A 23,838-nucleotide genomic window follows, 5' to 3' on the forward strand; every position below is an offset into this window, starting at 1 on the left:
TTTAAATAGGTCAGGCTTCGAGTTTTTAGATATTAGATTGTCCACGCTGAATCTAGAAAACCAAAGAAAGAGTTGAACGGTTCAACGAACATTATATTATTATACGACGCCTTTTTCTCCAATGAAACTCAGCCATCACATTCGTATAGTTGCTCCTTTATTTAACGAAATAAGAAAGAAGAGCGGCTCTATCGCTCGCGTCGTTTTGCTTAAGAAGTATATTTAATTAAACCTTTTAACTTTTCGTTCAGTCGTCTCTGCGTTCACTTGAGTAAAATCTACGAGTTGACCCCATTTCTCGAATATCTCTGTATATTTAATTTATCAATGTAAATATTCTTTATTTTCAACGTAAACTCACCACGGCACTACCAAGATTTCCCATTACCAGTTAATGGTAATAGTTGTAATAACAAAGTCATGGATTCCATGATTGCCCTCGTTTCTTCGAATCGAAGAGGCGATGATTACCACGTGTCCCATGCATCGATTCACGCGAGACGAAACTCGAAAGTTTACCTGTGCTCCGCACGCAGAGGCCTCATTTCATGCGGGCCGAAACGACCATTGACAGAACCCGCGCTTTCGAGGCACCTTTTATCCAGGATGCGATCCATACCACGGAGAAAATCTGTCCGCTTCTATGGCCCACTCAACGACATTTCTCGTATCCGAACGATTAATGAAGCGCGGAATTAATCGGCGCCTTTCAAATGCCATCGATTACATGACCGTTCGTCATTCATTTCACGATTTTCTTTCGTTCAATCGACTATTAGAGCATGATTTCCTTCAGAAATTGCGATTGCAAAACGCATTGCACCACTGACGCGATTATGTAAACAAATTGGGTCTCATCTTCGATATATTCTTCCAACAATCCGTTCTTGGATTTCACTTCGTTTAGATCGAATGTCTACTCTGATATTTGTACATGATTGAGTTATTCTGTCAAATCAAATATAATTTACATTTCTGAATCGAGCAATAGTTAATGCTGCACAATCGTGTTGCAATTTGAGAACCACTGATCTATTTGTATTTACAGTTGCGAATCTGTAACCCGTGACAGGCTGGCGTGTCTCGGTGTCTCACGAGGAAACGATTTAGGCGTAGATTAAATCGTGCAACCTTGCCGAGTCTGTTCACGAAAGTATGTATCGTAAATATTTTCTTCGGCCAACTACTACTCGGTTATCGAGGAATTCCCATTACATACGTATGACATATCCGTGCCAGTAAATCTTCCTCAAACGGAGCAGTTAGCAGGTTAGTTCGTCGATATTTTTTCCATTTCTTCGATCGACCCGCATTCCGATAGAAACGCGAACTACGACGCGAAACGAAAGCGATTTCTATGACGGAAGAATCGAGTCCATCGGTGACATAAAATTTCCACAAAGGGTTCCGCTCGAGGGAAGATGAATTTCGCAAAGCAGATAATGTTGCACGTCACGAAACGTTGCCACGATACTCGACCATCGTGAGTAGCCGCATACTCGCGAACGACGGTTATGTGTGTACAACATTCTCGTTACACGAGGCTCCAGCTAACGGCTCATAGAAGGTTACAATTACCTCGGGCAACAGCTGTTCCATGAAATAAAGGGAACGATGCTGTCCTCGGCTACATGGTAACGTCTATGCGTCACACGCAGACCTGCTGAATTAATTGAGAAAACCTAGCTGGATCCTCGAGCCTAACCGGAGTTTATGCTTTCCAAGAGAAAGGTATTAAGGTGTAGATGCTCGTATTCGTCGTTGAGTGATATCGTGAAAATACAATAACGAGGATAGTCGGCACAGTCATAAATTTCCACGACAGTGTGAAAAGTAGCTGCGACTATAGAAGCTACATTTTTTTTAGATTATCGATACGCAATAAAGTAAGAGTGAAACGAGGCTGAATAATTAATTTCGAGCGACTCGGCGTCTCGAGTTTCTTCGTTGATGTTTTCCCAACGTCTGGGCACATTTTGCTGGGACGCACAGTTGGCATAGCACGTGATAACAGACGTGAGATAAGGTTGTACCATTTGCTGAAAACGATCAGTCATCGGGTAGAACTCAATAATCAGTTGTCGCTTCTTATCTTTCACAATGTTACTTTCCAAATTTTACAAAGGTACATCGCAGGAACTCTATCTTCTATCGGAGAATTCCAAACATTAAATTTGCTTCTGTACAATGATCGTTTATCAATTCTTTTTGACGAAGGAGTCCGCAAACATATTTATATATACCTGCATGATAACCCATTAGCAGAAATTACCGGCGCTCTTTATTTTTCCGTGCGTGGCGATAAGAAATTCGACGGTACGATAAGAGGGACTTCGTTGACTCGACCTCGTTGTCGGCTCGAGACTCTTCGACTCATCAGCCAAGAGGCAGTCTCGCCGGCGCTCTGATGCGCTCATACTTTGAACGTGCAAAAGTGAAATTCGCGAGTAATTGCGCTCTCCATTACGATCAGTACCGTGTCGTCGCCTTCGGCCTTCCTGTCCTTCGTTGGAGAAATAAAAGTGTTATCATCGAATCAGCCGCATGTCGTCCACTAACCAACACGAGGAAATTGAGCCCTGTCCGGAACCCGGACAGGACGGTTGGACCTCGAGATTCTTTTCAGTAGGTGTTCGCGAAGTGAATCTATGTTGCGTTAATTACCGATGCATAGAATAAATTTGTGACTGTGTTAGATAATTTTAGAATTTGAAAAAGTGTGGTAATTACGACGAGGAATAGAATGAATTTTTTCGTAACACGAATGACAAACTAGTCATCGCATCGTTACGACGCTGTCATACAAGAGCTGTATTACGTTCGGGTTCCGTAACAAGTTGCCCTACCTGTTCTTTTTATAACGTTTGGTACCGTAGGAATTCATATTGGACAAAAGCGAGTGAAAGGCAATGTTTTTCGTTTTAGACAGGCGCGTCTTTACGACGAAACGCGATTCCGAAAGCTCGTAAGTCCGATCTTTTAGGAAACTTCTTTGCCCGAATATCGATTGGAAAATTTAGTATCGTGACATTTTATCGGCGAATCGATTAAGTGATTGGGACGTTTTCTGACTTGCAGAGGATTCCGAGCTGTCCAGTGAAGAGTCCACAGCCCTTGAAGGAATTCGTGGGTCGCTGCCAGACGATGCCATCACGGGTGAAAAAGTCTTTCTGCGGTTGCCTTCAGGTAAGAACGAGAGTTGCTACAATTAGAAACTCCATCCAACCAAACAAGTCTTTACAGCAATTATGAGTTACCCTATAATTTGTCCGAGTTTGCCGATGCGCTGTCTATCGGCTGGCCGAACAAAAATTATACGTGTTTCGTTTCATATTTTCTCGGCGAAACGCATACGATCGATAAGAACTTTTCTCCAATTTATAAGCGTAACGAATCTTTCGTTAATCCTACTTAACCATTCTGCAAACGGTACTATTATTACGGCGCAAATATTTGCAAATAAAAACAATCGGAAAATAGAAGCATAACGAAACGCTTGAACGAGAACAATTAGTGGATCGCGGCGGGCGAGAATCGATTTCGTGCCTACCGCAAATGCGGTTCCGCATTCTATTCGCTCGAATCGGTAACTAGCAAACGAGAACTGATTACCTGAACTTCTACGAAGCAGATTGTCATTAGGAAGTAGTTGCGTAAGTCAAGGTAGAATAGTTTGAACGAGAACAAAATACACGTAGAGACGGTGCTTTTCCGAACAGTCGAAACGATGCTAAGTCGCGTCAAGATGACTGGTTTGGATCGGTCGCATTCCCGTACGAGCAGAGAGATGATGCCGTATTAAATCATCGTGCCAGGCACACACCCATAAATGCAAAGCATTCTCGGATGACATCTGCAATGCAAAAGCAACACGTGTGCGTTGCCAGCGCGTGTTCGAGTCGTCGAGATTCCCAGACTTTTTGATCCCGAAAGGGAACGTTCTCGACCGTGTCCGTATAATTTCACTGGGATTTCTATTTGGTCGAGGAGAGACCGGTTACTTTCTTCGTTCCGTAAACAGCTCGTGACACCGTCTAAAGAAACTTCAAATCGCGATAGGCATATAATCGGATTAATCGTATACGCGAATCTAAGCTATAATTTTGATAGGAAACTTAGGAATTGGTCGAAGGAGAAAGGCGAATCGGTATCGGAATCGAAAGTGTTGAAGATTGGATCATTAGCAAAGTTCGATGCTTCTTCTTTGCATTCTGGACGAGCATGCAATTATGGCATATAAATGAGTTATAAATCGGTCACGATCTCTTCTGAACCGGAAAGCCGCCGGAAGTGCTGCTAAAAATTAGATGCTGAAACGATTCCTCGCGTTACTCGATGCGTTCAACGCGCGAGATGTTCTATTATGTTCAGATCGACGAATCTCATTACCTTGTGATGCAACATAAATTCGTATAATTCTTATTGTTATGTAGGAATGAACGATCATAAACGAAAGATTTTGCTTTTATTGTGTCGTTGACAATTTTTGCTATTCTGTATGAGCTACAACGGCAAATGACGTTGTAAATCTGACAAGAAGGATTTTCAATAAATCCTGACACCAATGCTTCCATGTGAAATCAAAACTATACATTTCCCTGTCTCCGTTAAGTGATAAATAATTCAATGGTCATCGCAAGGTGGGCGCGAATCAACGACGAAAAATATGTGCAATGTCTGTTCAAAATACTTTGAACAAGAGATCGCATTGTCACGAACCGGTGTATCTTCTTCATACAAATTATCCAGACATCCTGGGTCTTTGACTGCGTGACCCGTGACGGTACAGATGTCCCCCTCGATAAAGGAAATTCAACTTCCTTTTGAGAATCGATGAAGCTTGAAGATGACCACTTTCGAATGCACTCTGATCGATTAAAAAGTGGTTTCTTTTTGTGGCAAGAAGGTCGCGCGGTGATGATGCTTTATAGTTAAGAGGTATCTTCCAAATTAAAATAGAAAGAAAAGGAGATTGCAAGTACGAAATATAAACATGAAATGTAAGATTTAACATAAATGCGAATTTTTTATGCCGATAAACTCTCTATTAACTTTCGTAGAATTTAGTACCGATTTTCATCGAATTCACCTTTATCGTTAATACTACTTTTTTTACTGTCAATATTGTTTATTGCTGCACTAATAAACTTTACGCCTCTACGTTTTTTTTTTAAAGTAAAACTATTCAATTCTTTTTATTCCTTCAACTACTTGGAATGTCTTGACAAAATTGACACGTAACTTTTTTGAGCGATAGAAAGATGTGACGTCCGAAGCTGTAGTCGAAGATAGTGAACTTTCTCATGCATTTATATCGCGTCTTTGACACGGTACAACGGTCAACGTAATTAACTTTAAACGCAAGAGCGACAGCGACGATGGCCAATTGATTAAACGCAGAACCCAAATCATTGCAATAAAAAGAAACGCATCGACCTCAATCTTGTGAAACAATCCGCGTCTTTTTCATCTTATATTCCTATATTAAATACCAGTGAGAGATTTTTCAAATATTACAATTGCGTTAAGTAGGATCGATAACTCGATAGCAGATATCGTCGACAAATGATGAACTCGTTCATAGTTTATGTCTTAATTTAATAATGGACGTCTTATTCGAGGCATTGGTTCTTCGGTTCATAAATGCTCATACTGTAGAAAGCAAAGAGGAAGCTTGGCTCGAAGTTAATAGCTCAGAAAGTGTATGGTATTCTTGTTTTTCGACGATTCTTCCATATCCATAGATCCACATTCGAGAACATTTCTTTCGTATTTCACGAACGACCATAACATCGTTGTTCCTTGGAATCGAGTAAAAAAGAAAAGAAAAGAAAAGAAAAAAAGAGAAACGTATGTCCACTTCCAGGAGGAACCCATCGCGATTCCCATCCAGTCGTCCTTGAGGGAATCCTATGACCCGTAGATTCCATTATGCCGATCAACTCTGTTCAGCGGTTCCGTAGTACTACAGGTACAGGGCGTGTCCAGAGAGGAAAAGGGGTCTGATACTCTACGGTGAACATAATCGTATTTCCAGCATCCTCGAAGGTTCTGTAGTCGTTTTTTCAAGCGGCAGATCTGTCGAACGAGAGATCCGATGGAATGCGCCATAGAAGGTAGCAAGCGGCGCGTTGGAAAGTCTACAAACGATCGGTATCGCGTGTGACTGGTGGAATACAGCGTTCTTTACGTGTTTCGCGGCGACGCTTTCAATTATCGACGATACTGGAATTTATTACATATATATATACGTTTACCGCGGTGCTAACGGAAGCGTAAGAAACGATGAAAACGCGGTCCTCACCGGGCTTTTTCTTAGGGGAACATTGGACTCGGATGCCTGTTGCTCGATTTACATGTCTCAACGTTGTTCATTTTGACGTCTCGGATTCTTCGCTATTCGTCGATCGTACTAACAATTTTATCGCTCATTCTTCTTACCGTTTAAGTCGCCTACTTCTGATTGCCTCTAAAGTTGCATGCATTGGATGACGCGCGACGAAGGCGAACGTAAATGCATCGGGAAAATGTTTCTTAAAATTCTTTCGTATCTTTCGTATCTTCGTTCCTTCCACGTCTGCAAAATGGTAGGCTACCCAAGTCATTTTCTCTGTTTCAGAAGCTACAAGTTTTTGATTCGTTTCTAGACAATTTTCTATTCTTTTGTAACGTCTTAAAGAATTCGACCACATTTTTCGGTTTTACGACGCTTAAATTACCTTCGTAAGCAACTCCACGGCTACGATGGTTAGATCGGCATTTCTCGTGCGAACTTCGAGGCTGTAGAGTAGTCGAACGAGAGAGTATCGTCTGTTCCGCGACGTATAAGCATCATTTGACAAGAAATTCAGTTCGTAGAATCGCTTCAAGATCTATTCCCGGCGAGAAACGGAAAAAATTATGCTAATGCCGGCGGGTTTGACGCGATCACGTCCCAGGGGATTTCTTGCCAGGCTTCCGAGCCACTTCAACCTCGTCGGTTTATTGCGAACTCGACGCTTCCGAAGAAGCGTATGTGCTATCCGCACAGAGCAACTCGATTGCCGACGTTGTTTCCCATCGTCCATCTGTCCCATTTGCTTCGAAGCTTCTGCAATTTCTTCAAGATGCAGAATAGAATACGGGCGTAATGACTTTCTTTCGCGATCTTTCGAAATTACATCACGATTGTTCAAACGATTCTGAACCTTTTTTTAAAAACCTACAACATTTGCAAACTAATCTGCACCGTATAGACTTACGTTGATTTTATTCTCCTCTCCGACCACAACGAGTCATTTCTTTTCTGGGCTATCGTGTGTATTACAAAAAGTATCCATCGACGATGAAACTAGTTTTCAACGAGTATCAGCACGTGATCATGCTACGAGACCTATAAAGAGTAGACAGTATGCCATATCTGCAAATCTCATTGCGCTTAATTTCCGTGTTACGTTGACAACCTACTCGCCCACGCGGGCGTGGGTGTCCTTAAACCTGAAACGATCTGCGCGAGAGGTACTTTTACGTGTTCCCTTTCCACCGGAAAGCAACCCGCACGGTGAAACAAATACAGAATCTATAGATTTCCTTGTCAAGTGCAATGCCAGTAAATTCGAATCAATTGGTTCGACGTGCTTAGGTGGTGAGTTACATTCCAAGGTTCATCTAAGGTTAGATCCCTGGAAATTGCAAGGAAGTTATCATCGAGACGAGTTCGTGACACGAGCGCGTATAATATTTCGCTTTCGTTTCGAGCCGACCGATTATAAATCACATCGCGTGCAGCCGATGAATACGTGGTTGCGCTAAATCGGGTCACTTTATACAGTTATAACGTTGCTTCAAAGATCGTGCCTCGGATTACGCCTGTTATCAAGCTACAACAGAGATGCCGGAGGAAAAATATGCTTACGAGAAGGCAGGACGCGGAACTGCATTCAGCGGTCGTTTGCGTTCCGTACAACGTCAGGCTATATTTTATAATCATCTTCTCAACATAGTGCAATAACGAAGTTTATTACGTGCGGACGTTGAACACGTGGTCGTTTACGAGCAGGGTGGTGATCGACACTGGGACTCGCGTTGATTGCGGACTTTCCAGCGATCGGCCGAGATCTTTCACCCAGAGTGTCGTTCGTAATTACGACACATCACGTTCTTTAAATATCTTCTGTTTGACCAAAGACAACGTAGTTGATAAAGGTTCAATATATATGTCTTCCAATTTGAAAATTAAGTTTAAAGAAGTTCGTAAAGAAAATCGTTTTGTCAGTAACAATAAAATTTGTGATACGAAGGAGTTTAATAAAGTTTGTCACAGGTAACCGCGTGTTTTCCCAGCAGTTCTCAAACGATAAATCTACTTACGTGTGAACACCGTATGAACCGCGTTGCTCAAAGCGAAGAAACCCTAGCCAAGCGATACATTACCATCTCGATTTTTCGTCGAGGTATCTATCCATGTTATTTACTCGACGCATTCGTCACGGTGGATAGACTTTCGTCCTACGAGGAAGGTGGCCGTTGGAGGGAGTCTGTCGCGTAAACTCGACGAATCCAGCTCCGAACTGGCTGACCTCCTTCGTCTTTTTACGCTGAAACTCACGTGTGCGTGCCGGCAGGCGGTCGCGTGTCACGCTTTATGGCGTCTCCTCTTATTTCGCGTTCACGTGCTGGCATCGCGCGTGAACGCGCCGCGAGCGTTAACCTGAAACGAATTGAGGGATGCTGGATGTTGCAAGCGACTTTTGAGGAAGTTGAGCGTTAGACGATCGGCAAATTCGTTAGGAACGGATTGAGAAAATTTCGATTGTTAAATTGAGAAAATTGCTCTCAGAACAATAACCGAGTAATTATTTCTGCTATCTACACGATAAATCTATGCATTTCTACAGCAATGCGGAATTGGCTATGTAAACTATGGTGCAAATAGTTTGATGATGCTCTTGTCAACACACTGTTAACACTGCTAATATTCTTAGTTTCTCGCACTGGCTATTATCTTAACACAGTTCTTCCTATCGCTTCGTGATAACAGTCAAACACAACGAATATGTGAAAAACACATCACGTGAACCATAAGCTTGCACGAAATTGCTCAGCGAACGATAAATATTTTAAATGGCACGCATATTCTCGGTCGTAGCATGATGTTTGCGAAGAATAAATCGACGACCTGGTACGTGAATATAGGTAATTTCCTAGTCACGTGTGAAAGTACCTTAGGAATCCAGTGCCTGAGCCGGTCCCCTGACCTTTGCTGCCTCTGGTTCTGACTGCCCGAGCCAAGCGAAAGAGGCACGAGAATGGTACAGTGCGCGAAGTTAATGGTCCTTCGAGGATCGAAAATACAGGTCGAACTGGACCAAAGTATAACTCGAATATCGTAATAATTTGATAAATATAGCATACCATTAATGTGTATCGAAGTTCATGACGATAATTTTTATGCGAAATATTTGATACAAGTTCGATATAAAAGGCGTCTCGCGTTTGATCGTCGATCGCGCACACTGTACACATGTAAAGTTGGTTCACAGCGGCATCTCGACGAGCAGCCAACTCCGCGATTTAATGCCGAGGCTTGTCTTCAATAAGGTCAAGACCTGGTTACATACCCTCGATCGTCTTCGTTCCCAATCGGTTTTCACGGAAAGTCAAAAATATCTGGCGATGTTTAAACGAAACAGGTCGAACCCAATTCCGTGACATTTTTCTCAATTTTTAGCATTTCCTGTGCGATTAATAAAATAACGTCTCCGTGAAATCCTTCCGCATTGAGCGGCAACGAAGTAACAATTGCTTCCCCGTTTTATTGCTCCTTTCATCATCATCATCATCATCATCATCTTCATCTTCATCATCTTGCCTCTCGTATCCTGCAAAAACAAGCCTGCAGGGAAACCAAATGATTATCTATGAAAGCAGCGGTTGCAACAGCTGACTGAAAATATGGCTATGTTTCTTCTACATACAGGATGACGAGCCACCGGAAATCACGTATTGCGTTGTGGAGCACACGGGTACGCTCACGCTTCAAGCAATGACGCCCACCCTGCCGATGCCTGCCGAGGAAGAACTGAACAAGATGTTCCTCGAATTGGTCGACGAGCTGGACCTGACCCAGGCCAACCGACAGGCGGTTCTGGCACTTCCGGCGAACAAAAAGTGGCAGATATATTGCTCCAGGAAAGGTAACGGCACGCTTGAGAATGGTGGACTCAGAACTACAGATCTGAGCGGGGATCCCGAGGATTATATCAACAGACTGAAGACGATAGCTAGTGTAATTATTTCGTGATTTTTCATCCATGAACATTTCATAGTTAACTAATGAATATTTGTGTTCATGAGAAACTTATTAATTTCAGAGTCCTTTTCCCGAAGAGGGCGAAGAAGTTTCGAATCAGATGCGACAAACCGAAGCCCTAAAGACCGCTCTGAGGACTCAGCCGCATAGTTTCGTCCTCAGGTTTATAGAACTCGATGGATTGAATGCTCTGTTACAAGTTCTTGGAACTATGGACGCGGAGGCAGCTAACAGCAACCTTCATACAAGTGTGATAGGGTGTTTGAAGGCGTTGATGAACAATTCGGTAAGATTAGGTTGTAATAATTGATCACTGAACACTTTTAAGCAAGAAGTTCTATCGAAATTCTAATCGTCTTTGCAGAATGGAAGAGCACACGTATTGGCGCACCCTACTGCCATCAATACGATATCCCAGTCGCTGGCAACTGAAAACATCAAGACGAAGATATCCGTTCTCGAAATTCTGGGTGCTGTCTGCTTGGTTCCAGGTGGTCATCGAAAAGTCTTGGAAGCTATGCTACATTTCCAGCAGTATCATTCCGAACGAACACGTTTCCAAAGTATTATAAACGATTTGGACAAGAACTTCGGTATCTACAAAGACAATCTGTCTCTGAAGACGGCGATCATGTCGTTCATTAACGCTGTGTTGAATTATGGACCGGGTCAAGTGACTTTGGAGTTTAGGTTACACCTAAGATACGAATTATTGATGCTCGGTATCCAACCGATTATCGAAAAGCTTAGAAAATATGAAAATGAGACGCTAGATAGGCATTTGGATTTCTTTGAAATGGTGAGAAACGAAGACGAGAAGGAGTTGGCGAGGAAGTTCGAAAAGGAACACGTGGACACGAAGAGCGCCACGGCGATGTTCGATTTATTGAGGAGGAAGCTCAGTCATACCGCTGCGTATCCTCATTTGTTGAGTCTTTTGGAACACTGTCTTTTATTACCTCGTAAGATATCTTCTTTTCACTTATTTCACTCGCGCTACTCGCTTGAAAAGGAAGACGTTTATCTGTTATTTCTCTATTACTTCCAGTCGATTATGGCTCCCATCCTCAACACTGGCTACTGTTCGATCGGATCGTGCAACAAATCGTTCTCCAATCAGAAGGAAATGATACAGGTGTCACAAGGAATCCCGACGTCGCGCCGATTGAGATCAACGTGAAGGAAATTGTTCATTTGCTCGCAAAGGAAGAGGAACTCGTCGCGGCCAGGAAGAAGGCAGAGGAGTTGGAGCGAGAAAATTCCGACATGTCGAGTAGACTAGCCAAGAAGGAACAAGAGTTAGATCTAAGAACACAAGAGAAAGTAATTTATCGTCTTGTCTTGCCAAATTGAGATCGTTGTCCGCTCTTGTTCTCATCCGTGACCTGACCTACCTTTCTAGGAAGATATAGAGGCCAGCTTGGCAAGGGTGAAAGAACGCCTCGAGAAGGAGACGTCGATGCATATAGAGACGAAGCAGAGGATTTCGGAATTGCAAGACAACGTCGAGACGCTGTCTCGACAGATAAACAACGAGAAATCGGAGAGGAAGAGGCTGGAACAATTGGTGGCTTCCGGAAGCTTACCAGACGATGCGAAAGCGACGATTAAAATCGTCGAGGACGAGGTTCTTGAGAAGGTTGAAGCCAAACCAATGCCACCGCCGCCCCCGCCTCCACCCTTGGCACCTCCACCACCTCCTTGCTTAATGCCTGCAGCTCCTCCTCCAATGAAGGTAGGATAACCTTTGATCTTTAACAATTGCCAGTTTTCTCAGTTACCGTAGTACATCGAATAACAAAAAGAATTGAACGTATCCAGGTGGAGATAATCAAGAATGTTCCTCAACCGAGCAATCCCTTGAAGTCCTTTAATTGGTCGAAGATACCGGAGCAAAAGTTGCAAGGCACTATATGGTCGGAACTCGATGACACGAAGTTATACAACGTCATGGATCTAGAATCGATCGATAAAATCTTTTGCGCTTATCAAAAGAACGGAGTGTCCGCGGAGGGTTCGATCGAAGATCTCCGAACCCTAGGAAAGAACAAGAAGACCATGTCGGTGATTGATTCGAGGAGAGCTCAGAACTGCACGATTTTGTTGTCGAAGTTGAAAATGTCCGACAACGAGATCACCAGAACTATCCTCTCTATGGACCAACAGAATATTCTGCACATAGACATGGTTGAACAACTATTAAAGTATATCCCATCGTCGGAAGAAGCTGCTCTCTTAGACATACATCAGAAAGAGCTTCAGAACAGGGCCGATTGTTTCTTATACCAAATATCCAAGTACGTAGATCTATACCTCCCATCGTTGATCTTTTCTTTTCCAGAAATAACGTTTTTGTCGATGCATACCAAACGTTTAATCGAATATTTATGACAAACGAAACAAACGGAGTATCGTATATACGTTGCGCTGGTATAAAACTTGGTCAGATAATACTCGACGACATTCTAAAAAGATATTTCCCGATATCCACGTTTCAGAGTGCCGCATTACGAGCAAAGACTACGATCTCTTCACTATAAAAAGAAATTCGCTGCCAGCATTGCGGAATTGACACCGAGAATGCGTGCGGTGCTCGAAGCTAGTCGACAGGTGGCCAGGTCCCGGCGACTTAGAAAGCTCCTGGAATTGGTCTTAGCTCTAGGGAATTACGTAAATCGCGGAAACGCCCGCGGGAATGCCTGCGGTTTCCGCTTAGCTTCCTTGAATCGTCTAGTCGATACCAAGTCTTCTTGCTCCAAAGGCACGACTTTGCTACACTATTTGGTTCAAATCCTTGAGTCTAGGTTTAGAGAGGTGTTGGATATCGAGGAGGATATGCCTCATGTTCGAACCGCAGCTAGAGTCAGCATGGCTGATCTGCAGAAAGAGGTGGCTAATTTGAAAAACGGTCTTCAGGACGTTCAAAGGGAAATAGGTATGCTTCGTAATTGCCTTGATTAATACTATTAGGTCGTCCGAAAATTTTCTTTCGTTTTACAAGAAAATAATGGACGCACAACATTTTCCATCTTATATTATTTTATCGAATTACGTATGACCCATTTTGTTCTATCAAGATAAAGATCACAACGTTCGACAGATTAGGTTTCATGTTTGTACAAAGATGCGTCGTTGTAAAAGACGTGTCTGTAAAGGAAAGACACTTTTCGCACAACCTAATGTTATATCTTACGATTGCTTTAATTGTATCGACTTTTTCTTAGAATTCCACCGTGGTCAGTCTCAAGTACTTCAAGGAGACATGTTCTTACCAGCAATGAGAGATTTCCAGGCACAGGCTACATGTAGGTTAGCGGAAGCGGAGGATCTGTTCCAAGATATGAAAACTAGAGTAAGTTTCCAGGCTGGTTGTATACAATTGCCAAGTTTTCTTCCACCCATTGACTGATATTTTTGCGAATAGTTTGACCGAGCAGTGAGGCTGTTTGGCGAAGATTCAGCAGGCGTGCAGCCAGACGAGTTCTTTGGCATTTTTGAAAACTTCCTACAAGCGTTAGCTGAAGCCAGACAAGACGTGGAAAATATGAGGAAGAAGATAGAGGAAGAAGAACGAAGAGCAAAGCAAGAACAAGAGGTACGTAAAATACGAGATACTCGTGTCGTATTTCTTCTGCGCTAATCCTTAAGTAATCTTATTGTTTGAAACAATTTATATTAGCTTCGGAAGAGGACAATGGAAAGAAAGAATTCTCGCGAGGGAATATTGAACAGTATCTCCTTGAGCAAAAAGAACGAAGCCAATAGCAACGGACAGAACGACAATAAGGGTGAATTCGATGACTTGATATCGGCTCTTCGAACCGGCGACGTTTTCGGAGAGGATATCGCGAAATTTAAAAGATCAAAGCGCAGACCTGTGACACCGAGCGGCCAAGAATCGCGAAGACACAGCGCGCACAGAGAAGATTCCAGGGAAAGACATTGAAATCTTTTCTGGAATTGCTAGTGACGTTAACGTCGTTCCAACCATTTTACGATTTGAACAATATGTGATAGAAAGGAAACACGAATGTTGCGTCGAAGGAAATCAATTCCCCTGTAGGAATAAAGGAGAGAATCGAAATAACGGATACGTTAAGTAGGAAACGTGTAAATACAGTAACAAAATGAAGACTACGAAACTTTTACTTTTCGTAAATTCCTTCATCGATTACGTAGTATTATCTTCGGATGTAATTCCTGTTTAATTCATTATCTCTAAAGTCTTCCTAATTCACCGATCGTAATTCGTTTGGTGCATTATGTTCCGTGAAGTTTGTTCGATCATAAATGCTGAAAATTGTTTATACACCTTACATTCTCAATCGAATCTCATGTTTCGTTTTTGCAGTTATTCCTGCACATATCTGACACTGTGTTCGATGTTGCGTAAGAAATACGGCAAAGAAATATCCAGGAATACGAAATCGTGCGAGAACGAAATCCTTAAATTGACAAGACCAAAGCGTCGTACGATTAACGATGCCTTAGCACACTCAATTTCGATACTTTCTCTGTTTTTTTTTTTTACACAATGATAACCAAATAGAATTTTGTGTTTTTATCATCGTACATGTCGATTAAAATTAAGTGACATTGCATAGAAATTGCAAAATCGAAAAACTGAGCGAACGCAAGTTTGTACATTGTTGAAAAGCGTTTGTGTTACGAGTCAGGCAAGGGTATCACGCGATAATTTTCTGTATATAGTCATTATGCGTTTGTTCATTAAGGTAGTCCGCGTTTAACGGCAGTGATTTGCAAAACTTCGACGAAAGAACATCGCAGCGATCGGACCAATGAGAGGTAACGAACAGAGAGAAAACGCAACGCGATCCTAAGAACGATAGACCTGTTAGAATTTTGAAAAGACTTCGATTTTCATACGTCGACGAATATTCTTACCGAAATTTTCGATGCTTTTTGAGAACAACGTGTTCTTTTTATATACTGAGAAACATACCAGAGAGGGCCATTGCATACTTGCAACTCTATTTCAGCCTCGGGAAACCTACAAGTCTGATTTTGTATTTTAGAAAAGGACCTAATCGTTAATTAGATTATTTAGAAGCTCGTTAATAACTGCCGAGTCGTTGATGGAATTCGTGTTAGTTCTCGATGTGTAGACCAGAGAAGGCGAAACGATTAGACAAGAGTTCGTTGTATAGCAGTCGATGTTTTGTAAGCTTTTGTATTTTTGTAAATATTCAGTATCGATGTCCTATTCTTGTCGATGGCGGCAGCCCGATAATATATTACTGCGTCCTTAATGTCACATGTATTAATATATACATATATATAAAATATACCGAATAAACGTGAAATTTAAATCATCAGTAGCACTTTTTTAATTTTAATTTCTTTCTTTATTGGTCAAGGAGCAAAGGTTCTTTTTTTATTTGAAACAGCTTCCAATCTTCCTTCGTTAAATATTTTAGTCTTTTTCGTTTCTTTTTTCAATATTAATCTTCCGTGATTCGAACAATACCGGTCACCGATAAGTTACCGACGGGTAAAGAGCGAACTTCAATGGGATGTCCGCAGGACAAGCATAATAAATACTGATTTTCCTGCACTTCCATAGATGCCGTCATGTTATCGGATACGAAGCATATGCGAATAATTTTCCTCGAATTGTTACTATCTATACGACATCTGTAAATTATCATTTTATGTACGGTTAGTTAGAAACTGATTTTTGCGACGAAGTACGAATTTTTATTTCAAACAACACTTGTCAAATCTTAGAATAGGAGAATTTACGTTAAATGTGACAAAGAAAAGAAAAAGAAAGGAGAAGCTAAAGAAAGAGAATCAAGAAAATAAAATGAAAAAGAAAAATTCAATACTAAATCCTAACCATACTAACGATGTTCGGGCATTCGTTAAAAATTTAGGCCGCTGACTTATTTTTATATCGGCCAGTCTAAATTCAAACTGCGCGATAATTAATAAACTTTTAATTATTTTTTCGCGTCAAAGGACCTTCTATATCGGGTGCCATTACCGTCAGAAGAAAAAATTTCACAATACATCGAAGCCCATAATTCGTTTTTTTTAAATGAGAATTATCGAGTGCAGTTCAACGCGTCCCCTGAAAAATCCAAGGGCATCATTAGACGTAATTGTTGGCCTTAATGAAACAAAGTCTTGCCGCATCGTTAATATAGCGAAAGCAGAAAGCAGTTTACTGTTTTCATTTCCATGCAAGTTGCTTGAATATTTTCTCAAATAACTCGAACGAAATTATTGTCTCGTCTTTAATGAATATCCAGTACTGAAACCTCAAAATTCTAACTATACTAGTAACTTATTTAGGTAAAATAATTTCAAAGAACGTAAACACAAGAGATAAAAGGAGGTGGGATGAGGGGTGGGAAGAGCGAATAATACGGAAACAATGCAGTATCGTTTTGTTCAGAAATTTTATTTATTACATACACTAGCCGACTACTATGCATGCGTTGGAGCATTCGGATACAGGGAATTCGCTTGAGATCCGAAGCGCGTTGTTAAGTGTGTCTTACAAACAACAGCAGCGTTCCTTTCGTTACCTCCATTTTCATTCTTGCCTCAATGTAGCATGTGGTTACCTCATCCCGTAATTGTTTTGTTTAAATTATAGTGCGTTACGTTATGTGTTATAATCCGGTGGATCTAAGACGAACGAAACTCTTTGCCGCTTGAGATGTCCTTCGTCCTTGCTTCAATCGAAGGTCTATTCTCGCGTTGAGAAAGAACAAAACGTGCAAAAGTGACGCGAATCAGAAAGGTAATTATTAATGTTTGAAAACGTGAGGTGCACGATCACGAGACCGACTGTAAACAGAAAAATCGCAAAGAGACTCGTCCGGCTTAGGGTGCCTCGTAACCACATATATTCGCATTTATATTTTTTTATGTATATTTATATATATATACTTTGTATTTATATATATTTATATACAGTGGGCAGGAGCAAGGTAACGGCGCCAGCGCGGCGCGAACATCGTCCTCGAGGTGGAAGAATAAAAATTACACGTGGCAATATCTTTGTGGCAACAACGTCTACTTTAGTAATTGCTTCTTTGTTAACAAACAGGATGCAAGACGAGAGAAACTCTTAAATATACTATCGAAAAATTTTATACTCTTTTTACAATTTCTTTTTTAACAATTCTCTGTGCCGACATTGGTATACCGAAATTATTCATCTTGATCTATGAATCGCGTAACGAGTAACGAATTAATACGATAATTATCTCTGTGTCGTAGAAGGTTCCATTTCTTTGGGTCATGCGGTTTTGAAATTTCGCGTTCGTTGCAAAGATGCACAGAGAATTAAAGATCCTCTCGTTGACTCGTAGATTGCATCCTATTCCGATCAATTTTAGTCAGCTTTGACCTTTCTTGCCCGACCGTCGACGCACCATTACCCTGACAACCACCTCACATAATTGTATCCGTAAATAAAGTATAATGCCTTATCCAGCTAGAACTTATACCGATATATTGCACATTTGACAACAGTTACGTCTTCTTTAAGTACTTGAGTATAGGAAGTGTTCTCTAATAAAGATTTTCCGTTGCACACGCACTCTCTTTCTCTCTCTCTCTCTCTTTCTCTTTTACACACACACACACACACATGTGGTATCCGCAAAAACATATCTCTCTCTTTCTCTAGCACACGCACGCATGAGCTCAACACGTACTCTTTAATGATCAATTAATCCGCAATTGTGGCATCTATCGTAAATTTTCAAACGATTTTCCAACTTCTCGTGAACTGGAAAGCATGTCGCTTCGATGCAACGTCACAGAAGGCGTGTTCGAGGCGTCCAAGTTCGATGTGTCGGGCAATTTTTAATTCGTAAACTCGTCTCACTCGCCATGATAATTTATTTAGCTTGTTGTTCGTTGCAAATCATTCCGGTGATCTCCTAAAGGCGAAATGTTCGTTTCAAGGTACGCAGGCATACTCACGCGCTCACTTTCTCTCTATCTTTTCCTCTCTTGACTCACTGTAATTAACGTAATCACGATGCAGCAAACACGCTCCTCCATACATATGTATATATTTATACTCGCACTATTTAAAGCGGCTATAACTCCTAATTAGTTGTTCGCCTTCCACTTGGCGTCGATTCACCTGCGACTCGCTCGCGCAGACACCCACCTGCCGTAAGTTGCCTGTCGAGTTTCCACGATTTTGACACACGATCGCCGATACGGGAGGCTGTTTCGAGGTGTAAACCTGGAAAAGCATTTAATCGCGAGAACGAGTCGCTGTCGACGGGTGGAAGCGAGCTTTGTCACACCGCGATCGATGATTCGTCATTGTACTTGGCCGTCCATAGGCCACCGTTTCGTTGAATGAGGACCGACTCGAAGTAATTCTCGTTGTTCGTCCCCTTCGTGATCGACGCTTCCTCCTATTGTCGATTCGTTCGAAGGTGAGACGCGAAATGCGAGAATTGCGTAGGCTCTGCGCGATATCGATCAGCGCTTCGATGATTTAGCCTGATCGTTCGAACGCGAACGATTCGTATTCGTTGTGTGTATATGTGTGTACGGTATATGTTGTCTGTACAACTGTCGTATAGGTACCTTTTATAGACGTTTACCCTGATTCGTCGAAATTAGACTCGGTAACGATATCGCGAAGCTCTGCGACTCGAAGAAAAGACGAAGAACAATTTTTGTGGCGACCGACTAGCCGACTAGTCCGCTGACGCGATCTCTTCGACGGGCTTCCGTTTCCTCTGAAACTCGGTCGCGAGGATTATTGGCAAAATTTCTTGCTGAAAACGTAGCGTTTAAAGTTCGAACGAGATTGTTCTCTGAAGTATTGAACGTCTTCTAGTTCCGATGACTCGTGGAAGGAATGTCGAAACGGTGATTAAACGGAGGCATGAAGCGTGCTGGACTGCGGCCCTGCAGGATACGAGGTGCTGGTAGGCGCAGCCGTAGGTTGTAGACTCAACTGTAGCTGATGCTGCTGCGCTTTCGCCCTCAAACAGGCGATGCTCTCGTTCCTCAGCTGTTCCGTATCCTGAACGATTCCTGATAAGCAAAAGTTTTACGAAATTAATCCAAGTTTCGACGGGTATCCGCTACAAAGAGTCGCTTTATTCCTGTTTTCCTTTCCACGAGCAACGAGTTAAGAACTTCGAACGTTCCCAATATCTTTCGTACCGCGGAATCGCGACCAGTAGATACGCGAAATGAAAAGAATTCGAAGGTAATTACCTGACGACGAAGAAGGTCCCATACCGTCCTGACTTTCCTGTCCGCTCTCGGAGCTGGTCGGTCCACCTTGATGATGATTATGATGGGGGCTGCTTCCGCTTCCATTGTGATCGTTTCCGCTGTCCTCTCCGCCGGACTTGAGATGTTCCGCTGCTTCGATTGACTTCCGGTGCATCCCTGCGGGGCCACAGTCAATCAGTTCTTGATTATTTTCGATATCTTGACTAAAGCTGCTCGTCTTAGATGATTGAGCTGACAGAGACGAACAGAAAAACAAAGTCGAGACTTGTATATTTTCTGCAAGGGCGGGGCATAGTTCTCATTAAGCATTGCTTACGACTTCAACGGTGTTACTTTTAACAAAACGAGTAACCGACGAGTCGATCGATAGATTATTTTAATACCCCGTATTCATTTGTACTTTCGTTTTTTTTTTTTTTTTAAATTAGACATCAGAATCATCTATGAAGTTAGCAAAACTTAATGTTTTTGTTCGTTCAACAGTCTAGGAGAAAATTTTCATGATTTTTACCTAGCAACCATGGCGCTACCGATTCGTTCTCCTTGGCACTTTTCAGTATAGTCTCCGGAAGCGGTAGGGAGTGTCGCACCATTGCTCCGTACAGGCCATACTCCGCCATTATGGTACTTCTGCCCCAACACTTCTCAGTCTTACGCCATTTTGCTCTCCGATTTTGGAACCAGACCTGAAACGACAAATTCGTAACATTTATTCCGTAAACCTATAGTCGGTATCCTTCTGCGATGTCGGGCGAAGAACAGACTCAACGTAATCCTGCGCGTGTCGTAAAACTCGACTAAGGCATAGCGCATATGAAAAATAATCGATATCAGAATGTAAAAGTATGTAAAAAAAAGAAGGTTGGACATGGCGATTCATCCTCGGGAAATACGTATAGTGAATGTTGCCGCAGATTCACGAAGCAGCAATTTTTTAAAGCAACGACGAGAAAGAACGAATACAGCTGGAGAAAACACTATGACTAATAGTGGAAGTCACATCAAGTGGAAGACTACTTATTAGCAGCCCATTATGGGCCTAGAATTACCAAGCCCGACAGAACTTCACCGACGATGTATTTGGACCCACTTGTCCGTTTAATGATCATTGTCTACTAATTGGAACACTATGAGCGCGACGTGCGATCAGTTTCATGCGTGCGGTTCCACGGCAGTTCGTAGTTAACTATTCCGCTTAAACGATCAACTTGGAGTTCGTTATCCTGTTTTTCGTGGTTCGGCATCCTGTTAGACTACTTGTTAACAATTCTGATCATCGGACCACCTAGAGAGGAGTCACGTGTCGTTTCCTCCGGTCATGCTCGTATCCGCGTACGAGTTTCAATTTTAACGAGCTCCATTTCCAACAAGTTTTGCACATTACCGTCTCTGAACTAAGCAAACTAATCGTAATTGAGAAGTTAGTAATTGTAATGTGCGGATTAGCGTTCGCTTCTCGCACAAAATATGTTCGTGTTTGTTGCAATTTAAACGTTCAATTCCATTGTACGGTTATTGTTTGATAACGTTTCATGACTGCAACTTGAGACAGTGTTTTATACGCTCCCAATATTAGCCGTAATATCGAACGAGTGGAAAACGATATTTCTATAAAACCGGTGATGGTGGATCGCTATTTACATATGTGCGAAATTTCTCTTTTACGTTTATCAGTGTTCGGATCGAATGAAAAGGTTATGAGATTTTACTCTCATTCCGTGTTTAATTCGCTTCTATTTAATAAAAAAAAAAAAAAAAAAGAGAGAGAACTGTACATTATTCTCGTCGCTTAAATTATCCCTGAAAGGTCACTAAGAGCAGTTATGAAACTACGTGTAATGTATTTTATTCAACAATATTAAATACGTGAGCGATAGTCTTCTCGTAGCCGTAATCGGCATACGTGATCGTTCGAGGATGTTATTTAAAAAGACCTGCACACGCATCATTTGTGAAACGTGTGTACAAGGCAGACGCACGTGGGGGTGGCCTGGGCCGGAGGCCAGGGCGTGTACCAATTTGTAGCAACAATGCTAAAGTCACCAGCAGAATTGGAACGTAATTCGAATGAATGGAAATGCGTTGCCCTGTCAATTTGTGCTGCCACCCCGAAATTATCTTCCGCCTAGGCTTGAACAAGCTGGCCGGCCTTTTTCCCGCGACCTACCTTCCCCCACAGGCGCGAAAAAATACTCATGCAAATGTTGCCCCGTTCTACGATAAAATGCGCTTTTGTCTCATTGATAAGGAAAAACGGAAACGGTTGACACTCTCAAAATTTAATCCGTCTACGAGTCCCGCTTTCCTAAAGAGCTGGCGTTAATTCCAGGGTAGAAAAAAGAAGAAGAAGAAGAAGAAAAAAAAACGCTCTGACATCACCAGTGGTGTTTTTTAATTTTCGTCACTTGAAATCTTTGACATCGTCGATCGGCCGGGATAAGATTATATCACGATTCAAAGGCAGAAACTGCGTAATCGAACGTAATAGCCCGTCATTCCAGAAAGATGAAAGCGGAAAAGCAGATGAGAGAGTAGGATGTGGAGAAATGAAAGGGATTAAGGCTACATCACGGAAATGGTAATGGTCGCGCGAAACGAGAGAATCCTGTAGGAAATCTCTCATTGATCGGGGGGCAGTCGTTCTATCCACTGACGCGTAAATGACTGTACCGATCATAAAGCTGTTATTCGATTTTCAAGTGACTTTACGACGGCGATTGCATCCAATGAAGAGTTTAAACATCCCTCGAACCCGACCGGTTCGTTGTAGTACCTTATCTTCAAGATTCTCTCCTTCGACATCTATTTCAGAACAAACACTCGCCGTTCAAATTCTATTGCGTTTATACCGTTGACGAGAATAAATCATCGAGGAGTTTGATCCGGAATAGATTCGTCGATGTTCAGAACGGGCAAACAATACGAAAGAAACGACGACGGGGTCATACGATATGAGAAACGGGAAAGAGCATGGTAATCGAAGAAGTTCGTAGAAATAAGTAACACGTTGCCTCCGAGGAAAGCTCATAAAACGAAGCGAGGAAAGAGTCTATAGAAAACTTGGCGACTAGAATCGGTAAAAGTTCGTCGAGTTCATCGCGAATGACTCGTTCGGATGTTCGGGATCGGAAATCGCGTACTGGGATTATCCTTCGGCATTCTGGAATAGCTTACCAGGAGACAAAGACAGAGATATCGAAGTACGCTGGCAGAATGGATATACAGGCGAAGGCAAGGGTGGCAGAGGTTGGGGTCTGCATTGCAGAAGCAGCGGTAGCAGCAACGGCAACGAAGAGGAAGAGGATCCTTTATGGTGGCATTCGTCGACTCGAAGGAGCGAGAACTCCAGCGGTGGGCTTCTCGTCTTCCTTCTCTCCCACCCGCCACGTTCTTCCCATTCTCTGTCCCGCCACCCCCTTTATTGGCACACCCGGTATAATAAGGAGTGAGTTTGTATTTAGTCGGCCATGCGCAGTGCTGGCTGTTGGCGTATCATCGATCAGACCGGCGACTGACTATTGGACCAAAACAAGAGGATGAGAATGGGAATGGGAATAAAGAGAGAGGGACGGCCGATATATAAAGTGCGACGGGGAGAACCAGGGATAGCGGAAAGGGGCAAAGAGGGAAGAATGGAAGAAAAGAGAGGCAGAGTACCGAGTGGAGCAAGGGAAGCAGATGCAGCGAGCGATACCGAGATGAAGAGAAGGACATCGATAGGAAGATCGAGGGAAAGACTCGAAATGAATACTACAGCGGCGTCTAAGTTAGGATGGTTAGTGTTGGTACGGAGTAGATACGAGACGAAGTAAAGAGGGTGGATGTCGGGGGCTGCACCAAAGTAGGAGAAGAGGAACCCGCGGTAACTTGCTATGGATTACCAATACACCGATACAAGATACACAGTCGCGAAAGTCAGAGATAGCCAACGATCATACGAAAGAGAGTAAGCGAACAGGGCGTCGAAGGAGGAGGAGATCAACGGAGGAAGAGAGAACGGTAGAAGGAGGACGAGAAGAGGTTCAGCTAGATGGTAGGGGAGTATCGAAGAGGAGAAGGGAGGGAGAGATACCGATAGAGAGAACAAGTCGACGGCACCCACCTGCCTGCTTCTTGCTGCAACACTCGAGCTCGATGCCAGCACGATGTATTGAAACTGAAGCTGAAGAGTTGCCGTCAGGTACTAGCAGGACGAGGGTCCTCGAAGGTCTACCTAACCGAAAGCTTTTTGATTTCCGCCGTGAAGAGAGGCAGCCAGCCAGCCAGGAATACCGCGCAGGATAGAAGAACTGGTG

The 23,838-nt window shown here is 42.6% G+C and overlaps 2 protein-coding genes across 9 annotated transcripts in view; one reads left to right on the top strand and one right to left on the bottom strand.

The window, feature by feature from the left end:
- The window catches only part of LOC122570574 (disheveled-associated activator of morphogenesis 1), a 43,542-nt gene extending 27,915 nt beyond the window's left edge, over window positions 1–15,627 (top strand). For 2 of the 5 annotated variants that reach the window (XM_043733066.1, XM_043733065.1), the window contains exons 2-12: window positions 3,079–3,186; window positions 9,959–10,267; window positions 10,353–10,577; window positions 10,656–11,253; window positions 11,340–11,614; window positions 11,694–12,026; window positions 12,113–12,588; window positions 12,790–13,226; window positions 13,516–13,643; window positions 13,716–13,886; window positions 13,971–15,627. In XM_043733066.1, coding sequence (XP_043589001.1) covers window positions 3,145–3,186; window positions 9,959–10,267; window positions 10,353–10,577; window positions 10,656–11,253; window positions 11,340–11,614; window positions 11,694–12,026; window positions 12,113–12,588; window positions 12,790–13,226; window positions 13,516–13,643; window positions 13,716–13,886; window positions 13,971–14,237 — 3,261 coding nt within the window. In that variant the 5' untranslated portion in view covers window positions 3,079–3,144 and the 3' untranslated portion in view covers window positions 14,238–15,627. Of the gene's footprint in view, window positions 1–1,092; window positions 1,270–2,106; window positions 2,626–2,681; window positions 2,966–3,078; window positions 3,187–9,958; window positions 10,268–10,352; window positions 10,578–10,655; window positions 11,254–11,339; window positions 11,615–11,693; window positions 12,027–12,112; window positions 12,589–12,789; window positions 13,227–13,515; window positions 13,644–13,715; window positions 13,887–13,970 lie in introns of those variants that run through there. The other 3 variants (XM_043733069.1, XM_043733064.1, XM_043733068.1) reach the window with 3 other exon arrangements.
- Window positions 15,628–16,689: 1,062 nt separating this feature from the next.
- LOC122570665 (visual system homeobox 2-like) overlaps window positions 16,690–23,838 on the bottom strand; it is a 50,625-nt gene continuing 43,476 nt past the window's right edge. For 2 of the 4 annotated variants that reach the window (XM_043733271.1, XM_043733270.1), the window contains exons 5-7: window positions 20,055–20,229; window positions 19,523–19,699; window positions 16,690–19,336 (exon numbers count right to left, since the gene is read on the bottom strand). In XM_043733271.1, the coding sequence (XP_043589206.1) occupies window positions 19,173–19,336; window positions 19,523–19,699; window positions 20,055–20,229 (516 nt within the window). In that variant the 3' untranslated portion in view covers window positions 16,690–19,172. Of the gene's footprint in view, window positions 19,337–19,522; window positions 19,775–20,054; window positions 20,230–23,838 lie in introns of all 4 variants that reach the window. The other 2 variants (XM_043733269.1, XM_043733268.1) reach the window with 1 other exon arrangement.

Source organism: Bombus pyrosoma, linkage group LG9, assembly GCF_014825855.1.
Source record: "Bombus pyrosoma isolate SC7728 linkage group LG9, ASM1482585v1, whole genome shotgun sequence".
NCBI lineage: Eukaryota > Metazoa > Arthropoda > Insecta > Hymenoptera > Apidae > Bombus > Bombus pyrosoma.